Raw genomic sequence first — 21658 nt, forward strand, 5'->3', positions numbered from 1 at the left:
AGCAAAATCCAATTCAGCACACCCCATACCAGACCAGTCTACCCCACCCCAATCCAGTGCACCCCACCTCAATTCAATCCACCCCACCCTTATCACTTCAATACAAACCACCCCAAAATCCAATCTAATTCACCCCACACAAATCCACCCCAGTCCCATCCACTTCAATCTGTTTCAATCCACCCCACCCCACTCCAATCCACACCACACCTATCCAACCCACTCAAGCCACCCCAATCCAATCCACCCCATTCTACTCCAATCCCCACCCCACTACCTCAATCCATCTTATTCCACCCCACTCTAAGACACTCTCGGACACTGAATCCTGCTCCCCTCTCTAATCCTCCTACTCCTCTACAACATTCAGACAAATCTTCTCTGACTCTCTACTCACCCACTCCATTCTGACACTCCATGCCACTAACCTTTAGCCATGCTGAACAGGAGCCACACTGGTGTACAACATGGCAAAAGAAAGCCAATAGCTCTTGTATAGGCGAGACCTATTGGCTTTGCCAATGCTTGTTTTCTGTTGTGGTAGCTTGTGCATATCACTCAAACAAGCTTAGAAGGCTACGACTTCTTTTATTTGGATTAGTCCTTTATTCCATAAATTATTAGCGAACCAAAACTTTTTCCATCACTTTTGCTGCTTCTGAGTCATCTTCTGCAGACAGTTCATGTTGTGCTTGTGTGCGCGGTCACTATTTCTAACATTGATTGTTGCAATGGTGCCTACTCTGGTCTCTCCAAAGAAATGCTATGTTACAGACACTTCAAAAGTTTTCTTTCCTGGCTCATACTTGTGCTGCAAACGCATATTATATCTCACCATTGTCATAAGAATAGAATGCAAACTTCTTTGCTTTGTCCCCAATGTTACGCACAAAAATGCACATTAACGGCGATCAAAATTGCTGCTTCCTTTCTACCGCACCAGACGCATGAGGTCGTCCTTTTTCCAGAACCAGTTACTGCTGCTCCTTTCACTTTACAGCAGATTCAAGGAAAGATCACTATGTTCTCAAGGCTCCGCACTATAGAACTGTGTGCTCTGTCTCCATGGCGGGAAACAAACTCCGGGAAAGTTAGCAAATGCTTGAAGTTTCCCCACTTGAAATGACAGACCTGCTAAATAAAATACAATAAATTAACTGTGCAGTCCGTTGCAGTGGTTTTGCCTATTTCGAGTTCCATTTATCAGAACGTTAGGGTTGGCTTTCTCACGGCATAAATTGCTAGGTAGCCTAATATATGTTGTGAGTGTCTATTTGATTGCTGCAATATTTGCTAACCATTACCTCTGTTGAGCACAGTAACTAAAAAGCCTACTATATAAGATGTTAAAGGCTTTTTATATGTTTTGTTTTTGTTACAGATGAGTTGCCTTACATGAAGTGTCCTCTCCACACCGTTTTCAAACTGACTCCTGTTGCTTACGGTATATATGTTTAAACTGCCCTGTACACTTTCGTCTATGCTTCAAACAACTATCCCAGTTTCAAGTTTAACTTTACCAGAAACAGCAATAATTGTATTTAGTCAATTTTGCTGATGCTGGAGTATTTACCAGACTCAGACTTGGAGACATTTTAACTTCTGCAGTGTACGTTTGCACCCTTCTCCCAGCTGGCATGGTCTTAGAGGGAGGTGGTAAACCCACAGCATTCATAGGTGAGTCCAAAATACTGTTTGTAGAGGAGTTGGAGCGTTGAGGATTACAGGGGTTGGTTGTGCTTTGTCCAGCACCATTAAATATTCTGTTTATTATGAAACTTTGGTTTGGCTATGACTGTTCGCCAGTGTGATTGAAGGCAACGGTTGTCCTGCACAAAGTTTCAAACTAAAACAGAGGACTACATTAATATTCTTGGGACCATTCCTTAGATGTTATTAGTTTGATGTCTTGACATTATACAAGTCTTTTTTCACAGTGCCGAGAGTAAATGAGTGTACAAAGTTAGCAACCGTTCGTCGTGATCACCACATCGAAACCTATAAACTGCAGGCCATTCTTAAACTCTAACCGAGATAGTCTTGTGTATCTGCTAATCATTTAAGGAGAAAGGTTACAAGTATTGGTTGTGATTTAGTGGAAAAGTTAACTCGTGCTTTTTGGAACAAAGAAATGCATTTACCGAAAAGGTTATTTTAGTTGTAGTGCCTTACCAGATGTTTCCCTTGTAGAAAATGCTGAGAAAATTAAATTGTCTGGTGTTAAGTTTGTGGCACTGTACAACAGTCGTATTTTCGACGATGAATGCCTAGGTAGACATTTGCCCATTCTGTGTTCTCCCATTATCTCAATCAAGCAATTTTTATGTTCTAGTTGTATTTACTGTTTCTCAACATTGTCACCTCTAGTCTTTCAGTATTATCTCTAAAGTGGCTTTGTCATCTTTGTGTAGAAATTTTGTCCCATGATCCTGACCTCAGTTTATAATGTTATTTTCCTTAAATCTGTTTACATACTTCCTTTAACTCTTCGCGTTTTTTACTATTGCTTTCTAATTCCTCCTTCAGTACTTATACTTCTCATTCAAGTTTTCATTAATAGAATTATTATTGGAGAATAAAGGCTTTTCGCATTTTGTGTGCCCATAGTACTTGTTGGATGCTCGTAGCACAAAATTGCCACATTGGCTGTGTACTTCGTTAACATCATCCAAATAATTGTGTGTAACATGCACAGTATGATTATGGATGCACAAACCACGAGTGTAAGTTGGACATCCAACAGTTTTTACCATGTGATATTTGTCTTTTAAATAGCAGCAAACAAACCGACCGTCTGCCTGCAAACCAGCTGCAATGTGATCTAAAGCATAATATACATCAGAAAAAGAATTTGACCATTTAAATAAAAAATTATTCTGAAGACTAGACAGTTAATCAAAGGGTAGAAGTCATCAGAGGTGTCCTAATTTTAGCTTTATTTTTCCCCTTGTTTAAGGTTGTAAAGTGGAGATGATTAATCTGAATGTGGAAGCAGTAGACACTCACCGGGACAAACCAATCGTAAGTCAAACCTATCGGGATGAACTTCTCATGCCTGTTAAGTTTGCACTTTTATTTCAAAAATATGAAAAGGATTTTAAGACCGTGCTCGTAAGGTAATGATCACTCCACATGAAAGCAAAACATTATGAAATACATTTCGGCAGTACAGAAGTTTTGGAAAATTACATTATAATCCCGAGTCACTGGCTGTTCATTTAATGATTGGTGAATATTTTAAAACCTTAGTACAATAGCAAACCTGTTTCTGTCAAATTGGTAGTTTTGTTTGGAAGTAAGTCATGGTGAGTCCACGGTAATTCGATCTGTGTTTTTTTTTCTTCAACATGAGGTTCTCGGAAATTACATTTTATTGATTTGTGTGCTTGAAATATTCCGTCATGAGCGGAAGAGTTGTAATGATCCCTTTGTTAGGCCTTCAGCACTACAGCAGGCAATATGTATGTCTTGGCTTCTGACTATGAACTCTCTAACTGACCTAACTGCCTTTTAATATTTTTTTCTGCCCCTTCAGGAAAATATTAAGGGTGGGCGGATCTCTCTGGGAAATTCTGCAGTGTTACCTAAAAACTAAGTGAAATTCTGCAAAGTTCTGCGTCCATCTTGCAGCAGCCGTGCACTTTCTTCTTTTGCACTTGCACACAGCCTCAAACCTCCCTTTCTTTAGGGCTCAGCTCTAGTGACAGCTTGTCCCCTACTCCAGTGATCGCTACACCTCCTTCTGGCCCAATATATTCACGGCCTATGACCTCTGGCTTCACCTCTGGCTAAAAAGACAGCACTTGCTGCTCCAGGGAAGGGTGACCCTGCAGCCCCGGCTGCTGCACCAGCGGCTGCCGCTGCCACAACCTCCTGTTGCTTCTCTGGCACAGCTGCCATAGTCCATATACTGTCACGCACCGCTTTTCAAAGCACTAAACCGTGCACCACAGAAGCGTAGTTTCTGTTTTGTTTTCATATTTTTTTTAAAAACACCATCTTACGTGTGGATAGAGGCTTTGGCATCCCAGCAACGCCAGTAGTCTCCCATTTTAACAAAGCACCTAACCTTGCTTCCCACTGGGCTCTGAGGCACTCTCTCGGGCCACACGCATCTCTATTGGCTGGGGACTGCCGGACATCCAGCAGCTCATGCTCACCCAGTCTCCAACTCTCCCTGCTGGCCTTAGCACCGTACCGCTTAACACCATTTCCTTACTCTGGAACTCTGAGGAGACATGTTCTTTTCCGGGGAGCTCAGACTGCAAGTTTCCTTTTCTTCAAGCATAGATCCCTCTCATACGCAAATAATGTCCAGGCCCAATTCCCTACTGTGTGCACAAAGAAGAAGCACTGAGATGAGGGTCTGAATGTTGTCTGGGTTATTAGTGTAATACTGCCTTTTCAAAGTTAGCCGGTGGCTGACAAACAAGAGGAACACATATACTGTGTGCTTGCTTATCGTGAAACCTCCAGATTTCAGTTTTGTTATCTGATATAACCTAAAAGTCTAAGGAAAAGTGTGATTTTTACCTGCTTCAATAAAGTAAACCGGAGTTCCTTGTTTGCAAAGAGAAGACTGAAAAAGTTACAGACTCCCTCTGGCACGTCTTCGGGCTCTTAGAGCTGAGAGGAACCTCCATCTAGGGCACTGCCATCAGGTTTGCTATCTGCGCCAGTTAAACCCTCCAAATCCACCACTGGCCCTCCTGAGCTCTGTTCTCATTCCGCTTCTGGCACCATGCTCTAAACTGGTTCCTAGAGCATCAACTCCAGAGAATCAGGTGCCATTTGTGCTCTCTGATTAGTGCAGTTACCGCTAAGGCTGCTTCCATTGAGGTGCCGCCTCCCTCATTTGACTCGCACCCCACAAGGAAGGACACAAATGTTGCATTTCTTTTTTGAAACTGATTTGGACAAGGATTAGGACACAGGTGATGATATTGGGCATTCTGAAAATATGGCACTACATGAATGTAGGGGTCGAGGGGAATGAGAGGAGAAAGCAAGGGGTTATGCAGCATCCTCCCTCTTAGCTACATATTACAGCAAAACAAATTAAATAAACTAGGGTCTATGTGGGAACTATTTGTCCATTTACAGAAGACCCTAGGTTCTTTTTAAGTTTCTTAGTCACTAAATAAATGATCCTGGAATATCAATATTGCTATTACTCTGGGAGTCAGTTCAAAAATCGAAAGGAATACCCTCACACCCCCCCAATTGTCATGCTTCATCATTGGCCATCCTTGCTTGCCATAGAATAATCTAGTGGTAGCCTGACTCACCTGTGTGTATCCAGGGAGCACATATGGATGAGGGGTTGGAATCCAAAGATAAATGAGGACATGAGGTGGCATATGCAGGCTCTGCAGTGGAATCCGAATTATCAGCGGGCCAAAGATCAAGGGTACCTTGTTAAAGAAAGTAGAAAAAGTAGTTACACATATGAGGTTTTCTGTTGTAGGTTTTGGAATGGTTTCCAGTAGAGCATCCCTGGTTTTGTTACATGGGCACTTTTTTGCTTTTCTTAGGATACTTCAGGGGTATAGTCTATTTGCAAGTTTGTTGGGTAACGCCATTAAAGGTCAACAAGTCTGAAGAGTTGCATCCGATAGGTAGATATTGACCAAAAACATGGCGTCATGGTTACTCCTACATCTGTAGGTTGACATGCTTCAGCCTAGGACCACGTCTGGGTCTGCAGCTTTCATCCGAACCAAGGGTCCTTAATCTCTGTCTGATCGGAGGAAGAGGTCAGTGGTTTGAAATATGTGATGAATTCCAGAGCAGAGGTTTCATCTCCCTTCCAATATATATATATATATATATATCGGGCCATAGGCTGAAACATGTTGACCCAAAGATGTAGGAGTAATCATGACTCATAGACATCATCTTTTCTTTTAATCATCTCACTTCCTAAATAAATTTAAGGTAGCTCCTGATTAGAGATTTCTGAGATTTTTATCCTTATTTGTCCTTGGATCCCAACCCCTCCTCCATGTGCACTCCCTGGATACTTACAGGTGAGTCGGCCCACCACTAGAATATTCTCTTGGGAACAAGGATAGCCAGTGATGAAGCGTGACATTGGTGGTGTGTGAGACCATACCTTTCACTTTTTTTTAATTGATTCCCAGAGTTACAGGGATATTGATATTCCAGGGTCCTTTAGTGACTAACAGAAACTTAAAAATAACTTAAGATCTTTTGTAAATGGACAAATAGTCCTCACTTTGATCCTAGTTTGCTTCATTAGCTTTGCTTTGTTATGATGATATTGATGAAACATACCACAAGATACATTGGTATGCTGACCTTGTGGCCTCGATACTTCCCCTTGAGTTGGGCCTCCGCTCATCTCATGGCCCTGATGATAGCACTTCTTTCGTCATAGTCATGCATAGGGCGTCCTAAGTTCTTGACCTCCAGCTCCCTTCCCTAGAGGTCAAAAAGCTCTCTAGCCAGAGCTAACATGCTGAGCTCCTCCTGCAGTTCAGTGAGTCACTTACTTGACACCCTTTTGGGGGCTATAGCCCTAACCATGCTCTAGACCGCCGGCCAGTGCCCTGAGTGGCCCTGCATTTTTATCTTCTCACCCCTCCCCTGAAAACATGGTGGTGTAGGTGCCTGCAAGTCAGATGGACTCAGTACTTTGCAGACTACCCCCAGCGATAGGAATTCTAAACAAGTGCAGACATTTGGGAACAGGGTTTTTTCTTCCACCAGCTTAGCTCTCAGATCTGTGAATACCAACTGCCTCCTGGGCTGCTATTCCTGTACTTTTTTTGGATTCGGTGGTTCAAGACCGCTCAGCTGTCTCAGATGATCTATGGCCTATCCTCACTCATGCCATACTGGGCGGTCCTAATGCAACAGAGTTCACAATTTTTTGTGAATTGGAGAGCACAAATTTTATCTGGTGAGCCATTGGCACCAGTGTTGCCGTTCACTGCCGCTCCTGGCTGCAGTTAACTGGTTTCTGAGGCAGTCATCCCTTATGGATATGCCCTTTGATGGGATTCACATGTTTGGGGACAAAGCTGATTCTCCTCTAGAGCAGTTCAAGGAGAGTAGGGCCACTGCACCCTCTCTGGATATATCAACCCCCTCCTCCCCCCACCATCCACATCAGCCCTACTATTCCTTTTACAGTCTCAGCAGACGTGCCCCATATCATCAGCCTTTTCAGCCTCTGTAGAGTGCACAGCAGTTTCTCAGCCACAGCCCCCACTGCCCTGCTCGCAGAGCCAACGAGCCATTCAGTGTACTGCCTGACACCCTGCAGCCCCACCTGACAAACCTCTCTAGCGTTCCCTTAGTGCAACGCAGCCACCCAGTCTGAAGCAGGATCAAACTATTCTTGCCGGGTTAGCAGACCCTCACTTCAGACAGGTAGGTCCTGGGGATAATATGGAAGGGGTACATCTTACCTTTCATTGACACTCTGCCGCACCTTCCACTAACCCCAGAACTACTTATAGATAGCTGATCATCTGTGCATCTTACTGGAGGAGGGGCCATCGAGAGGATGCCGGTGCCAGCAGTAGGGTGTTGTAATTATTCCTGCTACTTTCTGGTCCTGAAGAAGGATGGAGGCCTTTGCCCTATTTTAGACTTCCTACAGAAGAAACAATTCCTAGTGGGACAGGAGCATTTGCCTCACCAGCACCTATTAGTGTTCACAAAAGTGATGGCAGTGGTAGCAGCACACCTTCGGAGGTCAGGGGTTCCTTTCTTCTCTTATCTCAACAATGAGCTCGCCCAAGGCAGTCAATAACTTCTTTTGGGTTCATTAACAAAGTGCCGAAATCACACCTGACTCCTTTTCAAATGCTGCCCTCACAGAAGACATTCTGGACACTGTACTTTTTTGTGCCTTTCCCCTGGACAGACGATTCCAGAACATTTAGACTTATGAACCCGATCTTTCACCTCTGTTTTGGATTTAAATAATGTCCACTTGTAGTCTACTGGGACTGATTGCCTCTTTCATCAAGCTGGTCAAACATGCCAGGTGGCATTTGTAAGCTCTGCAGTGGGATATGAAGTCTCAGTGGGCTGAAGATCAAGGGCTCCTCTCCAGCTACGTCCACATCTCTGAGGAAACTGCAAAAGTGATGTTACTGGACCTCAATTTGGTCGTTGTCAGACCCCTCTTCCTATTGCATCCAGAGTTGGCAATGCTGATCGAAGAGTCCCTTCTGGGTTAGGACGGCCTTCGGGGATTGGGATCAGAGGCTTCTGGTCTCTGGCAGCAGACCATCTCCTTATCATCCCCCTCAAGCTGAGAAACCAGCTTGGCGTTGAAAGAATTTCTTCCATCCATCACAGAGAAGCTGGTGCAGGTTCTTACCAACAACACCACCTCCATGTGGTATTGCAACAAGCAGGGTATTGTGGGATCCTGAACCTTGTGCCAAGAGATATTACGTCTTTGGAAATTACTGGACCATTAAGGGATCTTTCTGGTGGTGGACCAACTAGTAAGCGCTTTGACTACCACGGCAGTCAAGCTCATCCGCGCCTAGCGGATCACAGGTAGTAGTTACAGCCGGAGGTTCAGCAAGGTCTCTTTTGATAATGGGGACAACCTTGACTCGATCTGTTCGCCACCTCTGAGAACATACAATGTCTTTGGAGTTTCCAGGGCACCTCTCCCAAAGGGCTGCATTCTGCGTAGAACGGAACTCGAAGTCCTGTACAATTTCACCCCGATACCGCTCCCGCCCTGAGTCTCAAAATCAGAAATTGACTGGTCTAAGTCATCCTAGAGACCCCGGATTGGGCAAGGAAAGCATGGTATCCAGAACACTTGCGCCTTGAGCATCTCTTCTCTGATCAGGCTGTCCCTCTCAGATGACCTGCTGCCATAACAACGTGACAGGCTTCTCCACCTGGGCTTTCGCAATCTCCACCTTCATGCATGGAGATAAAGTGGTGAAGCTGCACACCTTCGACTTTCCTCTGGAGGTGGTTGATGTAATCTTGGCAGCCAGGCATCCCTCTGCAAAAACTCTATACGCCAGTCGTTGGGACATGTTTGTGGATGGGTGCAGCACATGCCAGATTGATCCCCTCCAGGCCAAGTCATCTGACGTTCTGTTGCTTGTTTTGTCTCTTTTCTGGCACTGCTTTGCCTAGCACACAGTTAAAGGGTACGTTTTGGCTTTTTTGTGGTTGCTGGACCAGCACCAGCCTGGTTGTGATGCATTTTTTCCTTTCATCATGTCTCAGTGGGATCTTGCATATTTGATGTGCACTCCCTTTGAGCCACTTTAGAGTGCCTTGCAGCTCTTCACCCTTAACACAGTGTTCCTCGTTGACTTCACCTCAGCACGGTGTGTGAGGAAACATCAGGCTCTCTTTGTTACTCTGTCACACACCACTTTCTTCCCAGACAAACTGGTTTTGCAGATGTGAACATCTTTCTTACCCAAAGTTGTGACGCTGTTCCACATCTGTCAAACCATCTCTCTGCTGGCATTATGCCATCTGTTTCACCCCTCTAAGGAGGAGGAAGAGGAGGAGAGAGTCCATCTCTTGGACTCCAAAAGGGCACGTAGCTTTTACATTGATGGTACCAAAGAACACCAGGTGGACGATCAGCTCTGCTGGGTTTGCTGGTTCGAACAAAGGCCAGGCCACGTAGAAAAGGACCATCTCCCATTGCATCGCACTCTGCATTAATATATTCTACTCACTAGCCAAAAAGCCAGCCAAGGTTCTATGACCCTGTTCCACCAGGGCCAAAGCTGCTACCATCGCATTGGCCATGGAGTACCTGTCATGGACATATTCCAGGCGGCTGCTTGGGTGCCGCTCCATAAGTTCACAAAGCACTAGTGTCTGGACACACAGGACTATATGGTTTGAGCCAATTCACTGACCCACCTCTTAATAAGTACTGCTGTGGTATATATTAATAAAAGCTGAAGAATCTGGGGTTAGAAGTCTCTATCAGAAGAAAAAGTTACTTACCTTCGGTAATGCCCTTTCAGACACACTCCATGTAACCGCAGATTTCTCACAGACACATCTTCTCCGATCTGTGATTTGGGCATTAGCCATTAATAAGATCCCAAGTCTATGAATCTCCTCACTGATCAAAACCAATTTGCCATCGTAGCTTTGCTTCTCGGGCGTGGACAGACTTGATAGCAGCTGATGTTGGCAGGAGTGGCACCCATATAGGTTGGCTGTGTCATTTCTGGAGTGGAACAGTGTTAGTGCAGAGCTGCACAGTGCCATGTACCAGTGCTCAGAGGTACTGTCCATAAGTTTCCAGTTGCATTAAGATTTGCCACGTATTGACCCAAAAACGTCCTGCAAACGTCCATATGCCCATTCCACAAGAGCTACTACTACTGCATGGCTTGGACAGCCTTAATAGCAACTGATGTAAGTAAGCAGGAGTAGCACCTATATAAGTCAACCATGTGTCCAGACTGGAACTTTGTCCACACTGTGCCACCTACTGGCTCTCAGAGGTACTGCTCAAATGTTTCCAGATCCAGTCTGACGCCTTAGGAATTTTCAAAAGGTGAGGAATCCACAGTTAGTCTCTACCAGAAAGAGCATTATCAAAGATTAACATCTTGTTTGTTAGCTCCTGTCCTTACTTCTTATTGGAAACATATCAGCAAAGTCGTTTTTCTGCTGCTAGATGTTAGTTAAATCCAGTGGAGTAGTATTGACCTCTTAACCTCTCTGTGGTACGAAAGTACACCGAAGTGGCCTCAGAAATACCTACTTGCACTAAATAATACTAACAAATAAATACTGAGTTGCATTCTATTTATTATGTTGCCCCACAAAAAACATGCATTGGCAAAAGTCAACAGGTTTTGGCTTTAAAAAGCTGAGCTGTTGACTTTGCCAATTTTTGTTTTGTTGTCATTCATATGTGAATGCATTTTTAATGACTCATACACACAAATTCAGGCAAGATTACTGCAGATGCGTACCCATGCTTTTGGTGGACCTGTGTGTCATGAGTCACACATTCATTATGAAGTACAGTGACCATTTTTAATTTACCATTCTGACATGGCAGATGGTCATTGCAGAATTGTAATGTAATACCAAATAAAAAAAAACACAGAATGGGACAACCATTAAATAGGAAGGAAAACTATTGAATCAAGAGTAGACACCTCAGATGTACAACAGAGCCATCCAGTCATGAGTAAGGGTTGCCCAAAGCCCACTCTAGGGATATGTTATTTATTGGAAATAGTTAAAGCTGTCTGTCGCACGAATCCTGAAAAGTACCTACCTTCCTATTCACCAGTTGAAAGACCATTGGAGGTTATGGTTTCTGGTTCTGGGTCAATAGGTTTGTATCTTGAAACAAAAACATTTTTTTGAAGGTTGTTCCTCCTGACAATGTCTTCATGACCAGTTGAAGGTTTTTGTTCTTGCAAAAGGCAACGGAGGAATTCTGCATTTGCTAACTGGAAACAGTGATCTAGATGTGCTATTGATAGAAAAGTTTGGACCCTTTAAACCTCATCTTATGTCCATGTAGTCATGAGAACGGCCTACAAGATGTATGGAAAAATGTCAGCTTTAACACAGAAATCCTCTCGCTCTTTGTCAGTAATGCTTCTTTCATTCTTGTTCTAAAAGTAAATGTTCCAGATTTTCAATCGCCCAGCTCTGTCAAGTGCATATTTATACAGGGTTATTTCCACTACATTCCTCCTTTGGACGTTTGTTGTTTGATACTGCATCCAAGAATGTGGCTTTAGAATCCGAGAAACCTACATCCATGCTACAGTTTAATAATTGAGAACAGTGTCACTAGGCCAGTGGTGGGAAGGCTGAAATTGGAAGACATAGGATGAAACAAAAACACAAGTAAGAAGAAATGAAAGTGCCATGTCAAACGTGCTGGGAGATTATATGAAAATGTAAACATCCAAGCACAAAGAATATAACCAATTAAGTCACTATTTTTAATGTAGGTATGTTGGTAAGTTGATGCCACAGTCTGCCTCTTGCGCCTACATCTATAGAATCACAACATCACACTTATGTGAATTGCTCATCAACTGACACCAGATTTTGGACTGTCTCACTGATTTTCAGCAGTAGGTGCACTTTATCTTTTTATGCCGGAAGGCACCCCAAAAAGAGACCCTGTTGGTAGGCGGTGGAGATTCTACCTGTTTTATCTATTAATAGGCCTGCCTCCATGGACCCTCTAACAATAACTATACAACCAATTCTTCACCTTGTGAACACCTTTAAGAGCTGTCGTTTGTAGTGTAGATAAACAATCCAACTAAAATATACTCTTTCCTCTGCACCATTTCAGCAGGATCTTGCTATAGCTGTTACCTCGACGAGGAATTGTTGTGGATCTTCATCTCATTGATTAACTACTAGAACATACCTTGTGGTGTGCTTTGTAATTCCGTGTCGTATCAGTTTTCTGTAGCCCAACTCATCCTATGACTGAAAATTTTTGATCAAGCAGGGAACAAAATCCTCTGACTAGCTCTTTCAGTCAGTGAGAGTGCTTTGCCGTCTGTCGGGCAACGAGAATGCCTAAATATATAGACCACAGTTTTTTTGGCGTACCTATCTGTGTTGAATGTGTGACCAAGAAACTCCATATGAGAAAACATAACTTAATTCCCTACTAACATAATCCAAATCCAAAAATTGCACAAGAAGAGATGGGTTGTGTGATAACACAAATTCCTTTGCTTGCAAATTTTGTAATAACAGTGTATTTGTGTAGTTCCATTGGAGTGGCCCACTGTAAAAGTTGTTCAACCACAAATTTACACATACAGAATAGCCAACAATTTACAGATAGGTTTGCACATATAGTTTTACTCCGGTCTAAGCATATGTGCTTTCAAGGTTGGTAAGAGACGGACAACATAGTGGTGTCTCCAATAACGTAAGATAAAATAAAATGTGCATTGGCACATTTGTGTTGTGTTTCCATTCTTGGCATTGATTATGCATTTGTTTCAAACATAAGATAATTCCCACAAAGGCAAACCTCCACCAAAAACTATTTTTGTGAAACAGGTCAAAAGACAGCCAGACTGCTACAAAAAATTTATTTAATGAGCTACAAATAGTCTAATAATGCAACTAACCTAGACCAGTGGTTTAGAAAAACTATGGATTGGAACGATACCCAGAGTTATTGCCAATGGCTTAGACTATTCACAAATATTCCTACCATCACTTTTTATGTTTGATGTAACTTTCTAAGTGACTAAGGGTATGTCGGAATATGAGTCCCTTGCTCACTGTACCACAGGATCCAAACTGACAAGGCCTAAGAAGGCCGAAACCCGCTTGTGGTTTTGTGTGCTTCCTTCTGGAAGGAGCCTTACCTGGCAGTTTGGAATGAACTTCAGGGGTAGTACTGATGTGTTTAAGGATGAGCTGTCTCTAGAGTGGCATAGTGGGTGAGAAATGATAAGTAGGAATGCTTCCCAGCGGCTTAGAAAGCGAAACACATGTTACTACACATCTTTTAGGATTCCAACAGATGCGTACCTGACCAGTGTAGCAAAGCAGACATTTGATTCCAGAAGGGCAGTAGTACATGCAGGCCTGTGCATGCCACACCATTGCCTGGCCAACACATTCAGCCCAGCTTCCGACATAATGGTGTCTCTGTTGCCTGGCTTACAAGATTTCTCAAGACAAAGGTCAGAATTGGATTGGGTAAAGAATACGATTTGGCATTAAAGATTTTTAATTTTTTTTAATTTTTTTAAATGTGTTATTAGTTGTCCAGGAAGTGAAAGCTACGCAAGTAATACATCCTCATTTGTCTTCTTACTGGAAACCAAGTACCCCATTGTAGCCGAGCAGTCCAAGGCCTAGTCATGGGAGGTGGTGTGGGCTAGTAATCTTAGTAATCTCCACCCAGTGGCACACACCAACAACACTCAATAAATGATTGTCCAGTCAATGCTATTTCTTTGAAAATGGCAAAGTACATTTTTAGAGAGATAGTACTAAATACTATGCATTATGTTACAAATGTATACATCCGGCAGATGGAAATACCTTTGGTGATATTCTGAATTACATTTGATCCATAGTTGGTCCTGCACCCCATAATCACAATACCCCCCAACCTATATCATAAAGCAGCGTTTTTTGTTAAGTTAAAGGATCACTACATTTATCTAGAAGGCAAGCCTATTGGCGTTTTGAAGGCGTCATCACAGTAAAATATAAAGCAAGCCTATTAGCTTTGTCAAGTGGTCACCCTATTATAAGGACAAAAGCCGCAAGTTAAAAGTCACTGTTGTATCAGTAGAATTAATAACCATGTTTAAACACAATCATTGTTCATAAAAGCATTGCAGTGTCTATTAAAAAATCACTTTCAATAAAAATACTTTATTTAAAGTGTTGCAAATCAAAACAACCAGTGTCTGAGTCTTTCTTTTATACCATTCAGTTCACTGTAATAAACCCCGGAGCTGTAGAGCAAATGCTCCTCTTCTGGATTGCTTTGAAAATTGTGAAAATCTCCTTGGGTCATGAATTCAGTGACCAAGGAGACTTATGGGTAGTGTTTCAATCACTTCCCAGATAGGGATGCTGCACATAATACAACACCCTAAACATTGTATAGCCTAGAAAGGACAGAAGAAGAAATCTTCAGAATTGTGAAAACCGGAGGCCTGCACCAGAGTCCGCCAACAGTCAGCAGCATGGTGTGACTATCTGGCCTCATACTTTCAAAATAAAATCATAAACATTCAAGTGCGAGCCTTTTATCGGACATGCGAACAGTGAAGAGTCTGATGGAGGTGGTAAGCTTCAGCATGACTATTACCGTGACGGCCACTCTGTCTAGTTTCCAGCCTGTCCCCTTGGAGGGATCACTGGCTGCTATTTGAAACCACAAATGAGGATCTCTATCTGACCCTTGTCCTCTGAACCTGCTAGCATTAGGGGCACCAATCATTAACCGTATGGTAAATAAGATGCTTAATGCTTTGTTGTCCGCATGAATAGTTCCTCTGTGATGGAAGCAAACAATATGTTGCCTCTGCTAAAAACAAATCTTTACTGCCGGCCCTGTTAAAGGTACTGGAAAATTCAGCAGCTCTCATTAGCTTGAAATCAATGACTTTTTTTCATTCAAGCCATTTCAGTATGGAAACAGCACTGACGGAAGTCATTGAGCACATCAGAGGTGGGGGGGGAGACCTGATCACGCTAGATCTGTCTGCTGCCTTCGATATGGTCCCTCACTCGAGGTTGCAAGCTCATTCCCAATCCATCAGGATCTGTGAAAGGGCCCTGAAATTGCTGGCCTCCTTTTTGGAGGAGAGAATTCATCAAGTATGTTTGCCTCCTTTCTCCTTAAGAGGACATGAGCTGGCAGTGGGAGTGCCACAGGACTTAGACCCTCATTATTAAATGTAAACCGCACTCCCTTAGCCCAACTAGCTGAGGCCTTAGGGGCTATAGTGATTTCATTTGCCTATGACACTCAGCTACTCAGCTGCTGTTTGCTTCTGGAAAAGCAGAGGAAAGTGCGGGAGAGTCCATCAAAAAATGGCTTTTATCTATTTTTCATTCGATGACCACCTACCAACTCAAATACAACACAGACAAGACCAAAATACTATTCTTCGGTTCTAATGTGCCAGATACATGGCCGACCCTGTAGGCGGAAGACACCCCATCCCTAGGCCCTCAGGAGGAAATAGTTAAGAACCTGGGTGTCAACTTTGATAACTTTCTTCTTTTAACCACAAATTAACTCAGTGGTTGGCACATGTTTTGGGTGTCTGCTTATTCTAAAAAAGTTCTTAATTTTTTTTGTCTTTCTCTGCAAGAAAGAGGGTCATCCAGGCTCTCATAACATCCAGATTGAAGTATGAAAACACTTTATCTGGGACTTACAGATTGCTAACGTAAGCTTCAGATGGTCCAGAATACGGCAGCCTGCATTCTCTTTAGCCTGTCTCCAAAAACACATCTCTGCATCTGTATGCCCTTTACTGGTTTCCAATAAAGAAAATAATTATCTTCAAAACGTTAGTTCTAGTCCATAAAGTAGTGCACTTTACAGGTGCAGGCTATTTTAGTGCCAGAATGAAACACTATGCTCCTGCCAGAATCCTGCGGTCAGCCAACAGCTTGCTAGCGAGGATTCCTAAGATTCCCTGCATCAGAACTGGAGGTTGTACTTTCTTCTAACCAGTGTCTGATATATCTGTGTTGAAGAAAACATTAAAGATCTGACTTTTCCAACAAGAATAACTATATGGACTGCTTACTGCAGGTCACTTAATGGCATAGCACCGGGACACTCCAGGGAGTAGCCATGCACTTTATGCGCTTTAGAAATCTTATTCATTTAGTGTATTCACTCATGGTAGTGTGCCCAATTCCCCTACCCAGGTATCTCCTTTCTAAGCTCTTGGAGACAGGAAAGGTTTTTGACATCGCTTCCGACAAGGATGCCATTCAATACATATGTTGAGCGGTATGTGTGCTTATAGAATCAGGAAGAATGTGGAGGAGCGAAGCTTGTTCTGATGATAAACAGTGTGTAAAAGAGTTGAAGGGAGTGTTGGTGATTGGGACAGAGTGAAGTTATCTGGGACATCGACCCAAATGGCTGGTCCTTGTTTTGGAGCTCTGAAAAGGGAAGCAAAGATTTCCAGGTCAGTAGCACAGTTGATGGAGTCAGTTATTTACCTTCCTCTGGTGGTGCGGGTTGTGACTCTGGATCCAGAAAAAATACGCTTCCTTCTTACCTCGTGGTTTTGGCTTCTCACGGCACTGCTTACTGCAGTTTCCATATACTCAATTTTGAACCTACAAACATTAAAATAAATATATATTTTAAATCCCATGGTATCAAAAGAACTAACTAGACAGAACACATTTAGACCTTTTTGAAAACATAAAATATTAGTGATAATGATCTAAATTAGATTTTTAAACTGAGGGCAGTGAAGTAATACAAGGGTCTTGGAAGTGTATAGCTTTTTTAATTGTTTTTGAACAAACGTTAAAGAAGGGCCAATTTATACTGAAGACTTTAAACTCTACTGTACTTTTGGGCCTGATTTAGAATTCGGCAGACAGAATATTCCATCACAATGTGATGACTATCCTGTCCACATTATTAGAAGTGCATTATATCCAATGATATTTGTAATTGAGTGGATGGGATCTCTCACAGTGGCCAAACTCTAAATTAGGCCTTTTCTCTCTTAAACAATATTCAGTTAGGATTTTCCAGCCTGAATTGCATACTGTTGAAGAGCTCTAGGTGTGACCTCTTAATTGCGTTGAAAAGTCCATTGTAGTAGGTCCCAGGGTTTGATCGTGTGCCCAGTTTAATTAATGTTTTCTTCTCCACTGACCTTTCCACCAGCAAGAGGACTGGAGTTCCCAAGATATAAATAAGCAGTTGAAGGTGGTGGTAGGCCTCCAGCAGAGGCCTTCTTTGAAAGATTTTTATGAAGCATTCCTAAACTCCATTTTCGGAATGAAATTCTGTCAGAACATCGTTCAGAGGGCAATTGGTCAAGCAGGAGCTACTGGGCTCAATCCTTGATGGTTGATGCTTTCTATCCCTGGTGTCATGTGGCCCAGCCTACTAAGGGTTCTGAGCATCTGTGCCAAGTACCCTTTGAGTACGAAGTGGTAGCACCGGTCGAGCAGTCAAAGGCTTCTGGGGGAGAAGGCAGGTGCACTGTGAGCACAGGCTCACAACTAAATATATATACAGCAACCCCAGTAACTGATTGTTCGTAAAACTTCTTGCTCTTATGTAAAAGGTAGTATTAATATACAAATACACAGTATAACACGGCACACCACAAACAATATACACAATCTTCTTAAGGCAGGTATGCTAGCATTACCCGAGTCAGCAGTCGAATCTCACTTCCCTGTGTAAGGACTGTGTTTATTCCACATTCAAGTGAGGTGGCATGGAAGCTATGCCCCGCTAGTGAGTTCAAGTCTTAGAAGTTATGAGTTTGCTTTTAAAAAGTCAGTGTAACTGCACTATAGAACGATTCCCTCAGAGGCTGGGTAGCCTGGTATTCTGTCTTCAGTCTTTAACCAGTCTTGCCGAAGTGGTCGTACAAAGGGCAGAATTGTTCATCTGCAGTCCGGCCATACAGAAGTCTGGCTGTTGTGGTCGAGGCATCAGTCATCTACAGCTCTCTTCAGGCAAGTGGTGGCAGATCTCTTTGCTTTTACTCTGTGAGTCAAGGCATGCATATTCATGGTTGCACGCTGTGCCAGGGCTACTTCCCTTTCACTTCACCACTGCACCCTCCCAGCAGACTGGGCATAAACTGTAGCACACAGGGCAACGGCCCCTTCAGATCAAAGTACTTATAGGAAGACGCCCCTCCTCTCATTGCAGTGATTCACCAGGGTGGTGGCCTTCACTCAACACCATGTCCTCTAATGGACATTTTTCCAGGTGATCATGGTGCCTCTGGTCTTAAGTCAGGAATAAGATGGTGCTCCAGGGCGAGTGTCCTTGATTCACCTGGGTGATGTCCTCTCACCCAGGAGGGAGATTGACAGACATTCAGTCTCCAATCTTGGTCAGAACAGGCAGAAACCTGTGCTGAGCTTTTCCATGCTAATTTACAGCTTCAGTTTAACCATTTGTAAACCTCCACCTATGCAAAAGTGATTCAATGTCTGAGTCTTTGAAAATCGTGTTATGGGTGCTGCTCCTTTGGAAGTGCCCTCTCCCCTGTCCAGGAAGAAGTGCATCACAGTAGGGGCGATTCCATTGTTGATAGGTCCAAAAACCAGGCATGAGACGGTCTCAAGATTCACACCTGGATGCCAGCCTCACTGCTGTATGCTCAACAAAAGACTGCTAAAGGGCCCCAGCCCCGCACTTTATGATTCTCTTATGAGCCCTATCTCCTTCCTGACATATGTCCAGGCCCCTTTGACTAGTGACCTCTAGAATTGAAGAGCCCCTTTGAAGTGGTCAAAGTGCCTTCCTTCCTCTAGAGTCTGTGTGGCCCGCACAGCTCTCAGAAATGTATCAATCCACTAATCTTTCTGGGGAGTCCCTCTGTCTTCACATATCTTATCCAGCAGGCCCTGGGTTTCTCAGTATGAATCCTACAGGTCTCCATACACTGTACCGGTGAGGGGCACATATGCATCCTTAGGGGCTTCCATGTACTGCAAGGCACACATACATACCAGTGTGCTGTACACAATATGCTCACAGGGCTCCATATTCTGTACCCGCAGGCACACATGCATACCAGCTTTATATGCCAACTCATGTGCAGGCCTACATGTACTGCATACCCAGACTCACATACATCCCAGCAGTATGCATGCCTGATCACAATACAGGAGATCGGCATGTGTCATGGCGCATATGCATGATCCCTGTTGCCCATTACCAAACATCGTTACAAAAGATCTACATATCACCACAGTTGAAGCACTCTTCTGAGGCTCACATCCTATTACCATGCGAGGGAGTTTCTGTCTAAAAAGATTCAAAGCAGTCTCATTTATGGATGGAATGCTGAACAATGCAAACAGTCACAAATTGTTCACAGATCTGGGTTTAATCAACTGTTTTTTTTTTTACCCACCATGCCACCCCAGTTTGGACCCAGCCATATACAAATCAGTCTTGACCCTGTTTTCCATGGGAGCAGTCCAACGCGAACTGCTAAGTAAGGTCCTCCGTGGACCAGAGACAAGCATCCTGGGACAGGTTTCGGGGTAGCACCCAGGTTAGCTTGAATCCAGTAGCACAGTAAGCATGGAGCCCACGTCTGGGCATACCCTTCCCACTTAGAGTGACAAAAGCAATAAGAAAAGATGATGGACGGAATGCTGAAAAACACAATCAATCACCCTAAATCTATTTATAAACTGCTCAGAGTTTACCCTGAAACCACTACTATCAGAAGAATGAAATATGGTCAGTGTTCCAGTATCCTCTCCTCACAATCGAATATCTTGTGCATTTGTGCCTATAAAAGATACTATTAGGATCTGTTGTGACATGTAAGTAATGACTTTTTCGTTTTTTTGTATGAGAAATGTCAACGATTAAATGGGCTTCTGAAATGTCTGTTTCTATGTCTGGAATTCAATTTCAATGCAGCTTTTTCTCAGTATAACATAGAATCGTATATGCAGCTGCAGTCTTACATAGAAACCATAAGCACTTTAGTTGTAACACAACCATTGATGTTTAAAATATCTTTATGCTATCATTAACCAGTTTTGATGTATTTGTACTATGCGTGTTCCTAGGCCTTACAAATAAGATATTAACATACAATTAGACGAGTTCAGTAGCTCATATACTTGCAAGTCTGCATCTAGTGGCAATAAGGCACCTTGAACCAGATTTGGGTAGAAAGCTATTAATGATTAAAATAGGTGGCCACATTTATGTTGAACATGTATAGTATGCTTGAAATCCCAAAGATGTTTGAATGTGCCAGTTAAAAAAAAAAAAAACATGACTCATGCAATTATAATCCTAAATTGTGTGCACAATCTGGAATCTTTCATCAGGAACATAAAGTACCATATCAGAAAGGATAGCAAATTGGATAGGACACCCTAACCAGTTCAATTAGTTTGTGTTATGAATTGCACAATTCAGCTGGACCGCCAATTCACAGAAAACCTGTGGGAGTTTGAGTAAAAGCAGTAGGAGTGTAACATGCTAAATTACAGTCAATTGGAGAGATTTTTGGGTAAATGGCAAGAAGCAATTGTAAAATGCTGATGTATCAAATCAATTTTTATTTTAAGGAGACCATGGGCCTCATTACGAGTCTGGTGGTCACTAGACCACCAGACGTGTGGATGGCGGTCGGACTGCTGTCAGTGTTGCAGTCTGAGCGCCACATTACAACCCTGACCGTCTGGCTGCCAGGGAACCACCAGCTCTGCCAGGATCAGCGATCCCGGTGTGGTCGTGAGGTAGGTGGCAGTCCTATCAACCAGGGCAGCACTTGCAGCAGCGCTTCCCTAGGGATTATGGCCTTGTTCTCCGCCAGCCTTTTCATGACGGTAGCACCACCATGAAAAGGCTGGAGAAGAACAGGTGCAGAGGGCCCCAGGGGGGCCCCTGCACTACCCATGCACTTGGCATGGGTAGGGCAGCTTCCCCCGGGCCAGCACCCTTTCAATGTTGACTGTCTTCTGTGCACCCTACAGGCTACAGCATTGCCGCTGGCTCGATTACGAGCTGGACACAGTACTGTAGCCTGTTTCCTGGTAGGCCAGCGTGCGGAAACTCAGGTGACCTAGCAGGAAACTTTTAATAACTCCATCTGGGAGGTCGCAGCGTAGGCTGCAGCCACCCTGTCTGGAGTTTGGCAGACTGAGTTTTCCATCCTGTGGTTCCGCATCTTTGCGAAGTAACACAATATTAAATTGTGTTGACTGGAAACGATGTGTTTGTGCTACATTTGTATCGAGGTCTGTGTACTTTTGCACTCTATTGAGGTAAGGAAATACCAGAATACTTTAGTAAAGTTTGTGTAAACCCCTCTGCTGTGAATTTGTAGGCATCCTGAATTTTTTGGGAACACTCTAACAGAAATATTCTGAAAGCTTTTATTTGCAGATACAAATGCGGTATATGCTGATGCAAAAGTTATCC

The 21658-nt window shown here is 43.3% G+C and overlaps 1 protein-coding gene across 2 annotated transcripts in view; it reads left to right on the forward strand.

Moving 5' to 3' along the window:
* Nucleotides 1-21658, forward strand: part of PFKFB2 (6-phosphofructo-2-kinase/fructose-2,6-biphosphatase 2) — a 241642-nt gene that overhangs the window by 209428 nt on the left and 10556 nt on the right. For both annotated transcript variants that reach the window (XM_069238608.1, XM_069238609.1), the window contains exons 13-14: nt 1382-1444; nt 2957-3021. In XM_069238608.1, coding sequence (XP_069094709.1) covers nt 1382-1444; nt 2957-3021 — 128 coding nt within the window. The remainder of the gene's footprint in view (nt 1-1381; nt 1445-2956; nt 3022-21658) is intronic.

Source organism: Pleurodeles waltl, chromosome 6 (assembly GCF_031143425.1).
Source record: "Pleurodeles waltl isolate 20211129_DDA chromosome 6, aPleWal1.hap1.20221129, whole genome shotgun sequence".
Lineage (NCBI taxonomy): Eukaryota > Metazoa > Chordata > Amphibia > Caudata > Salamandridae > Pleurodeles > Pleurodeles waltl.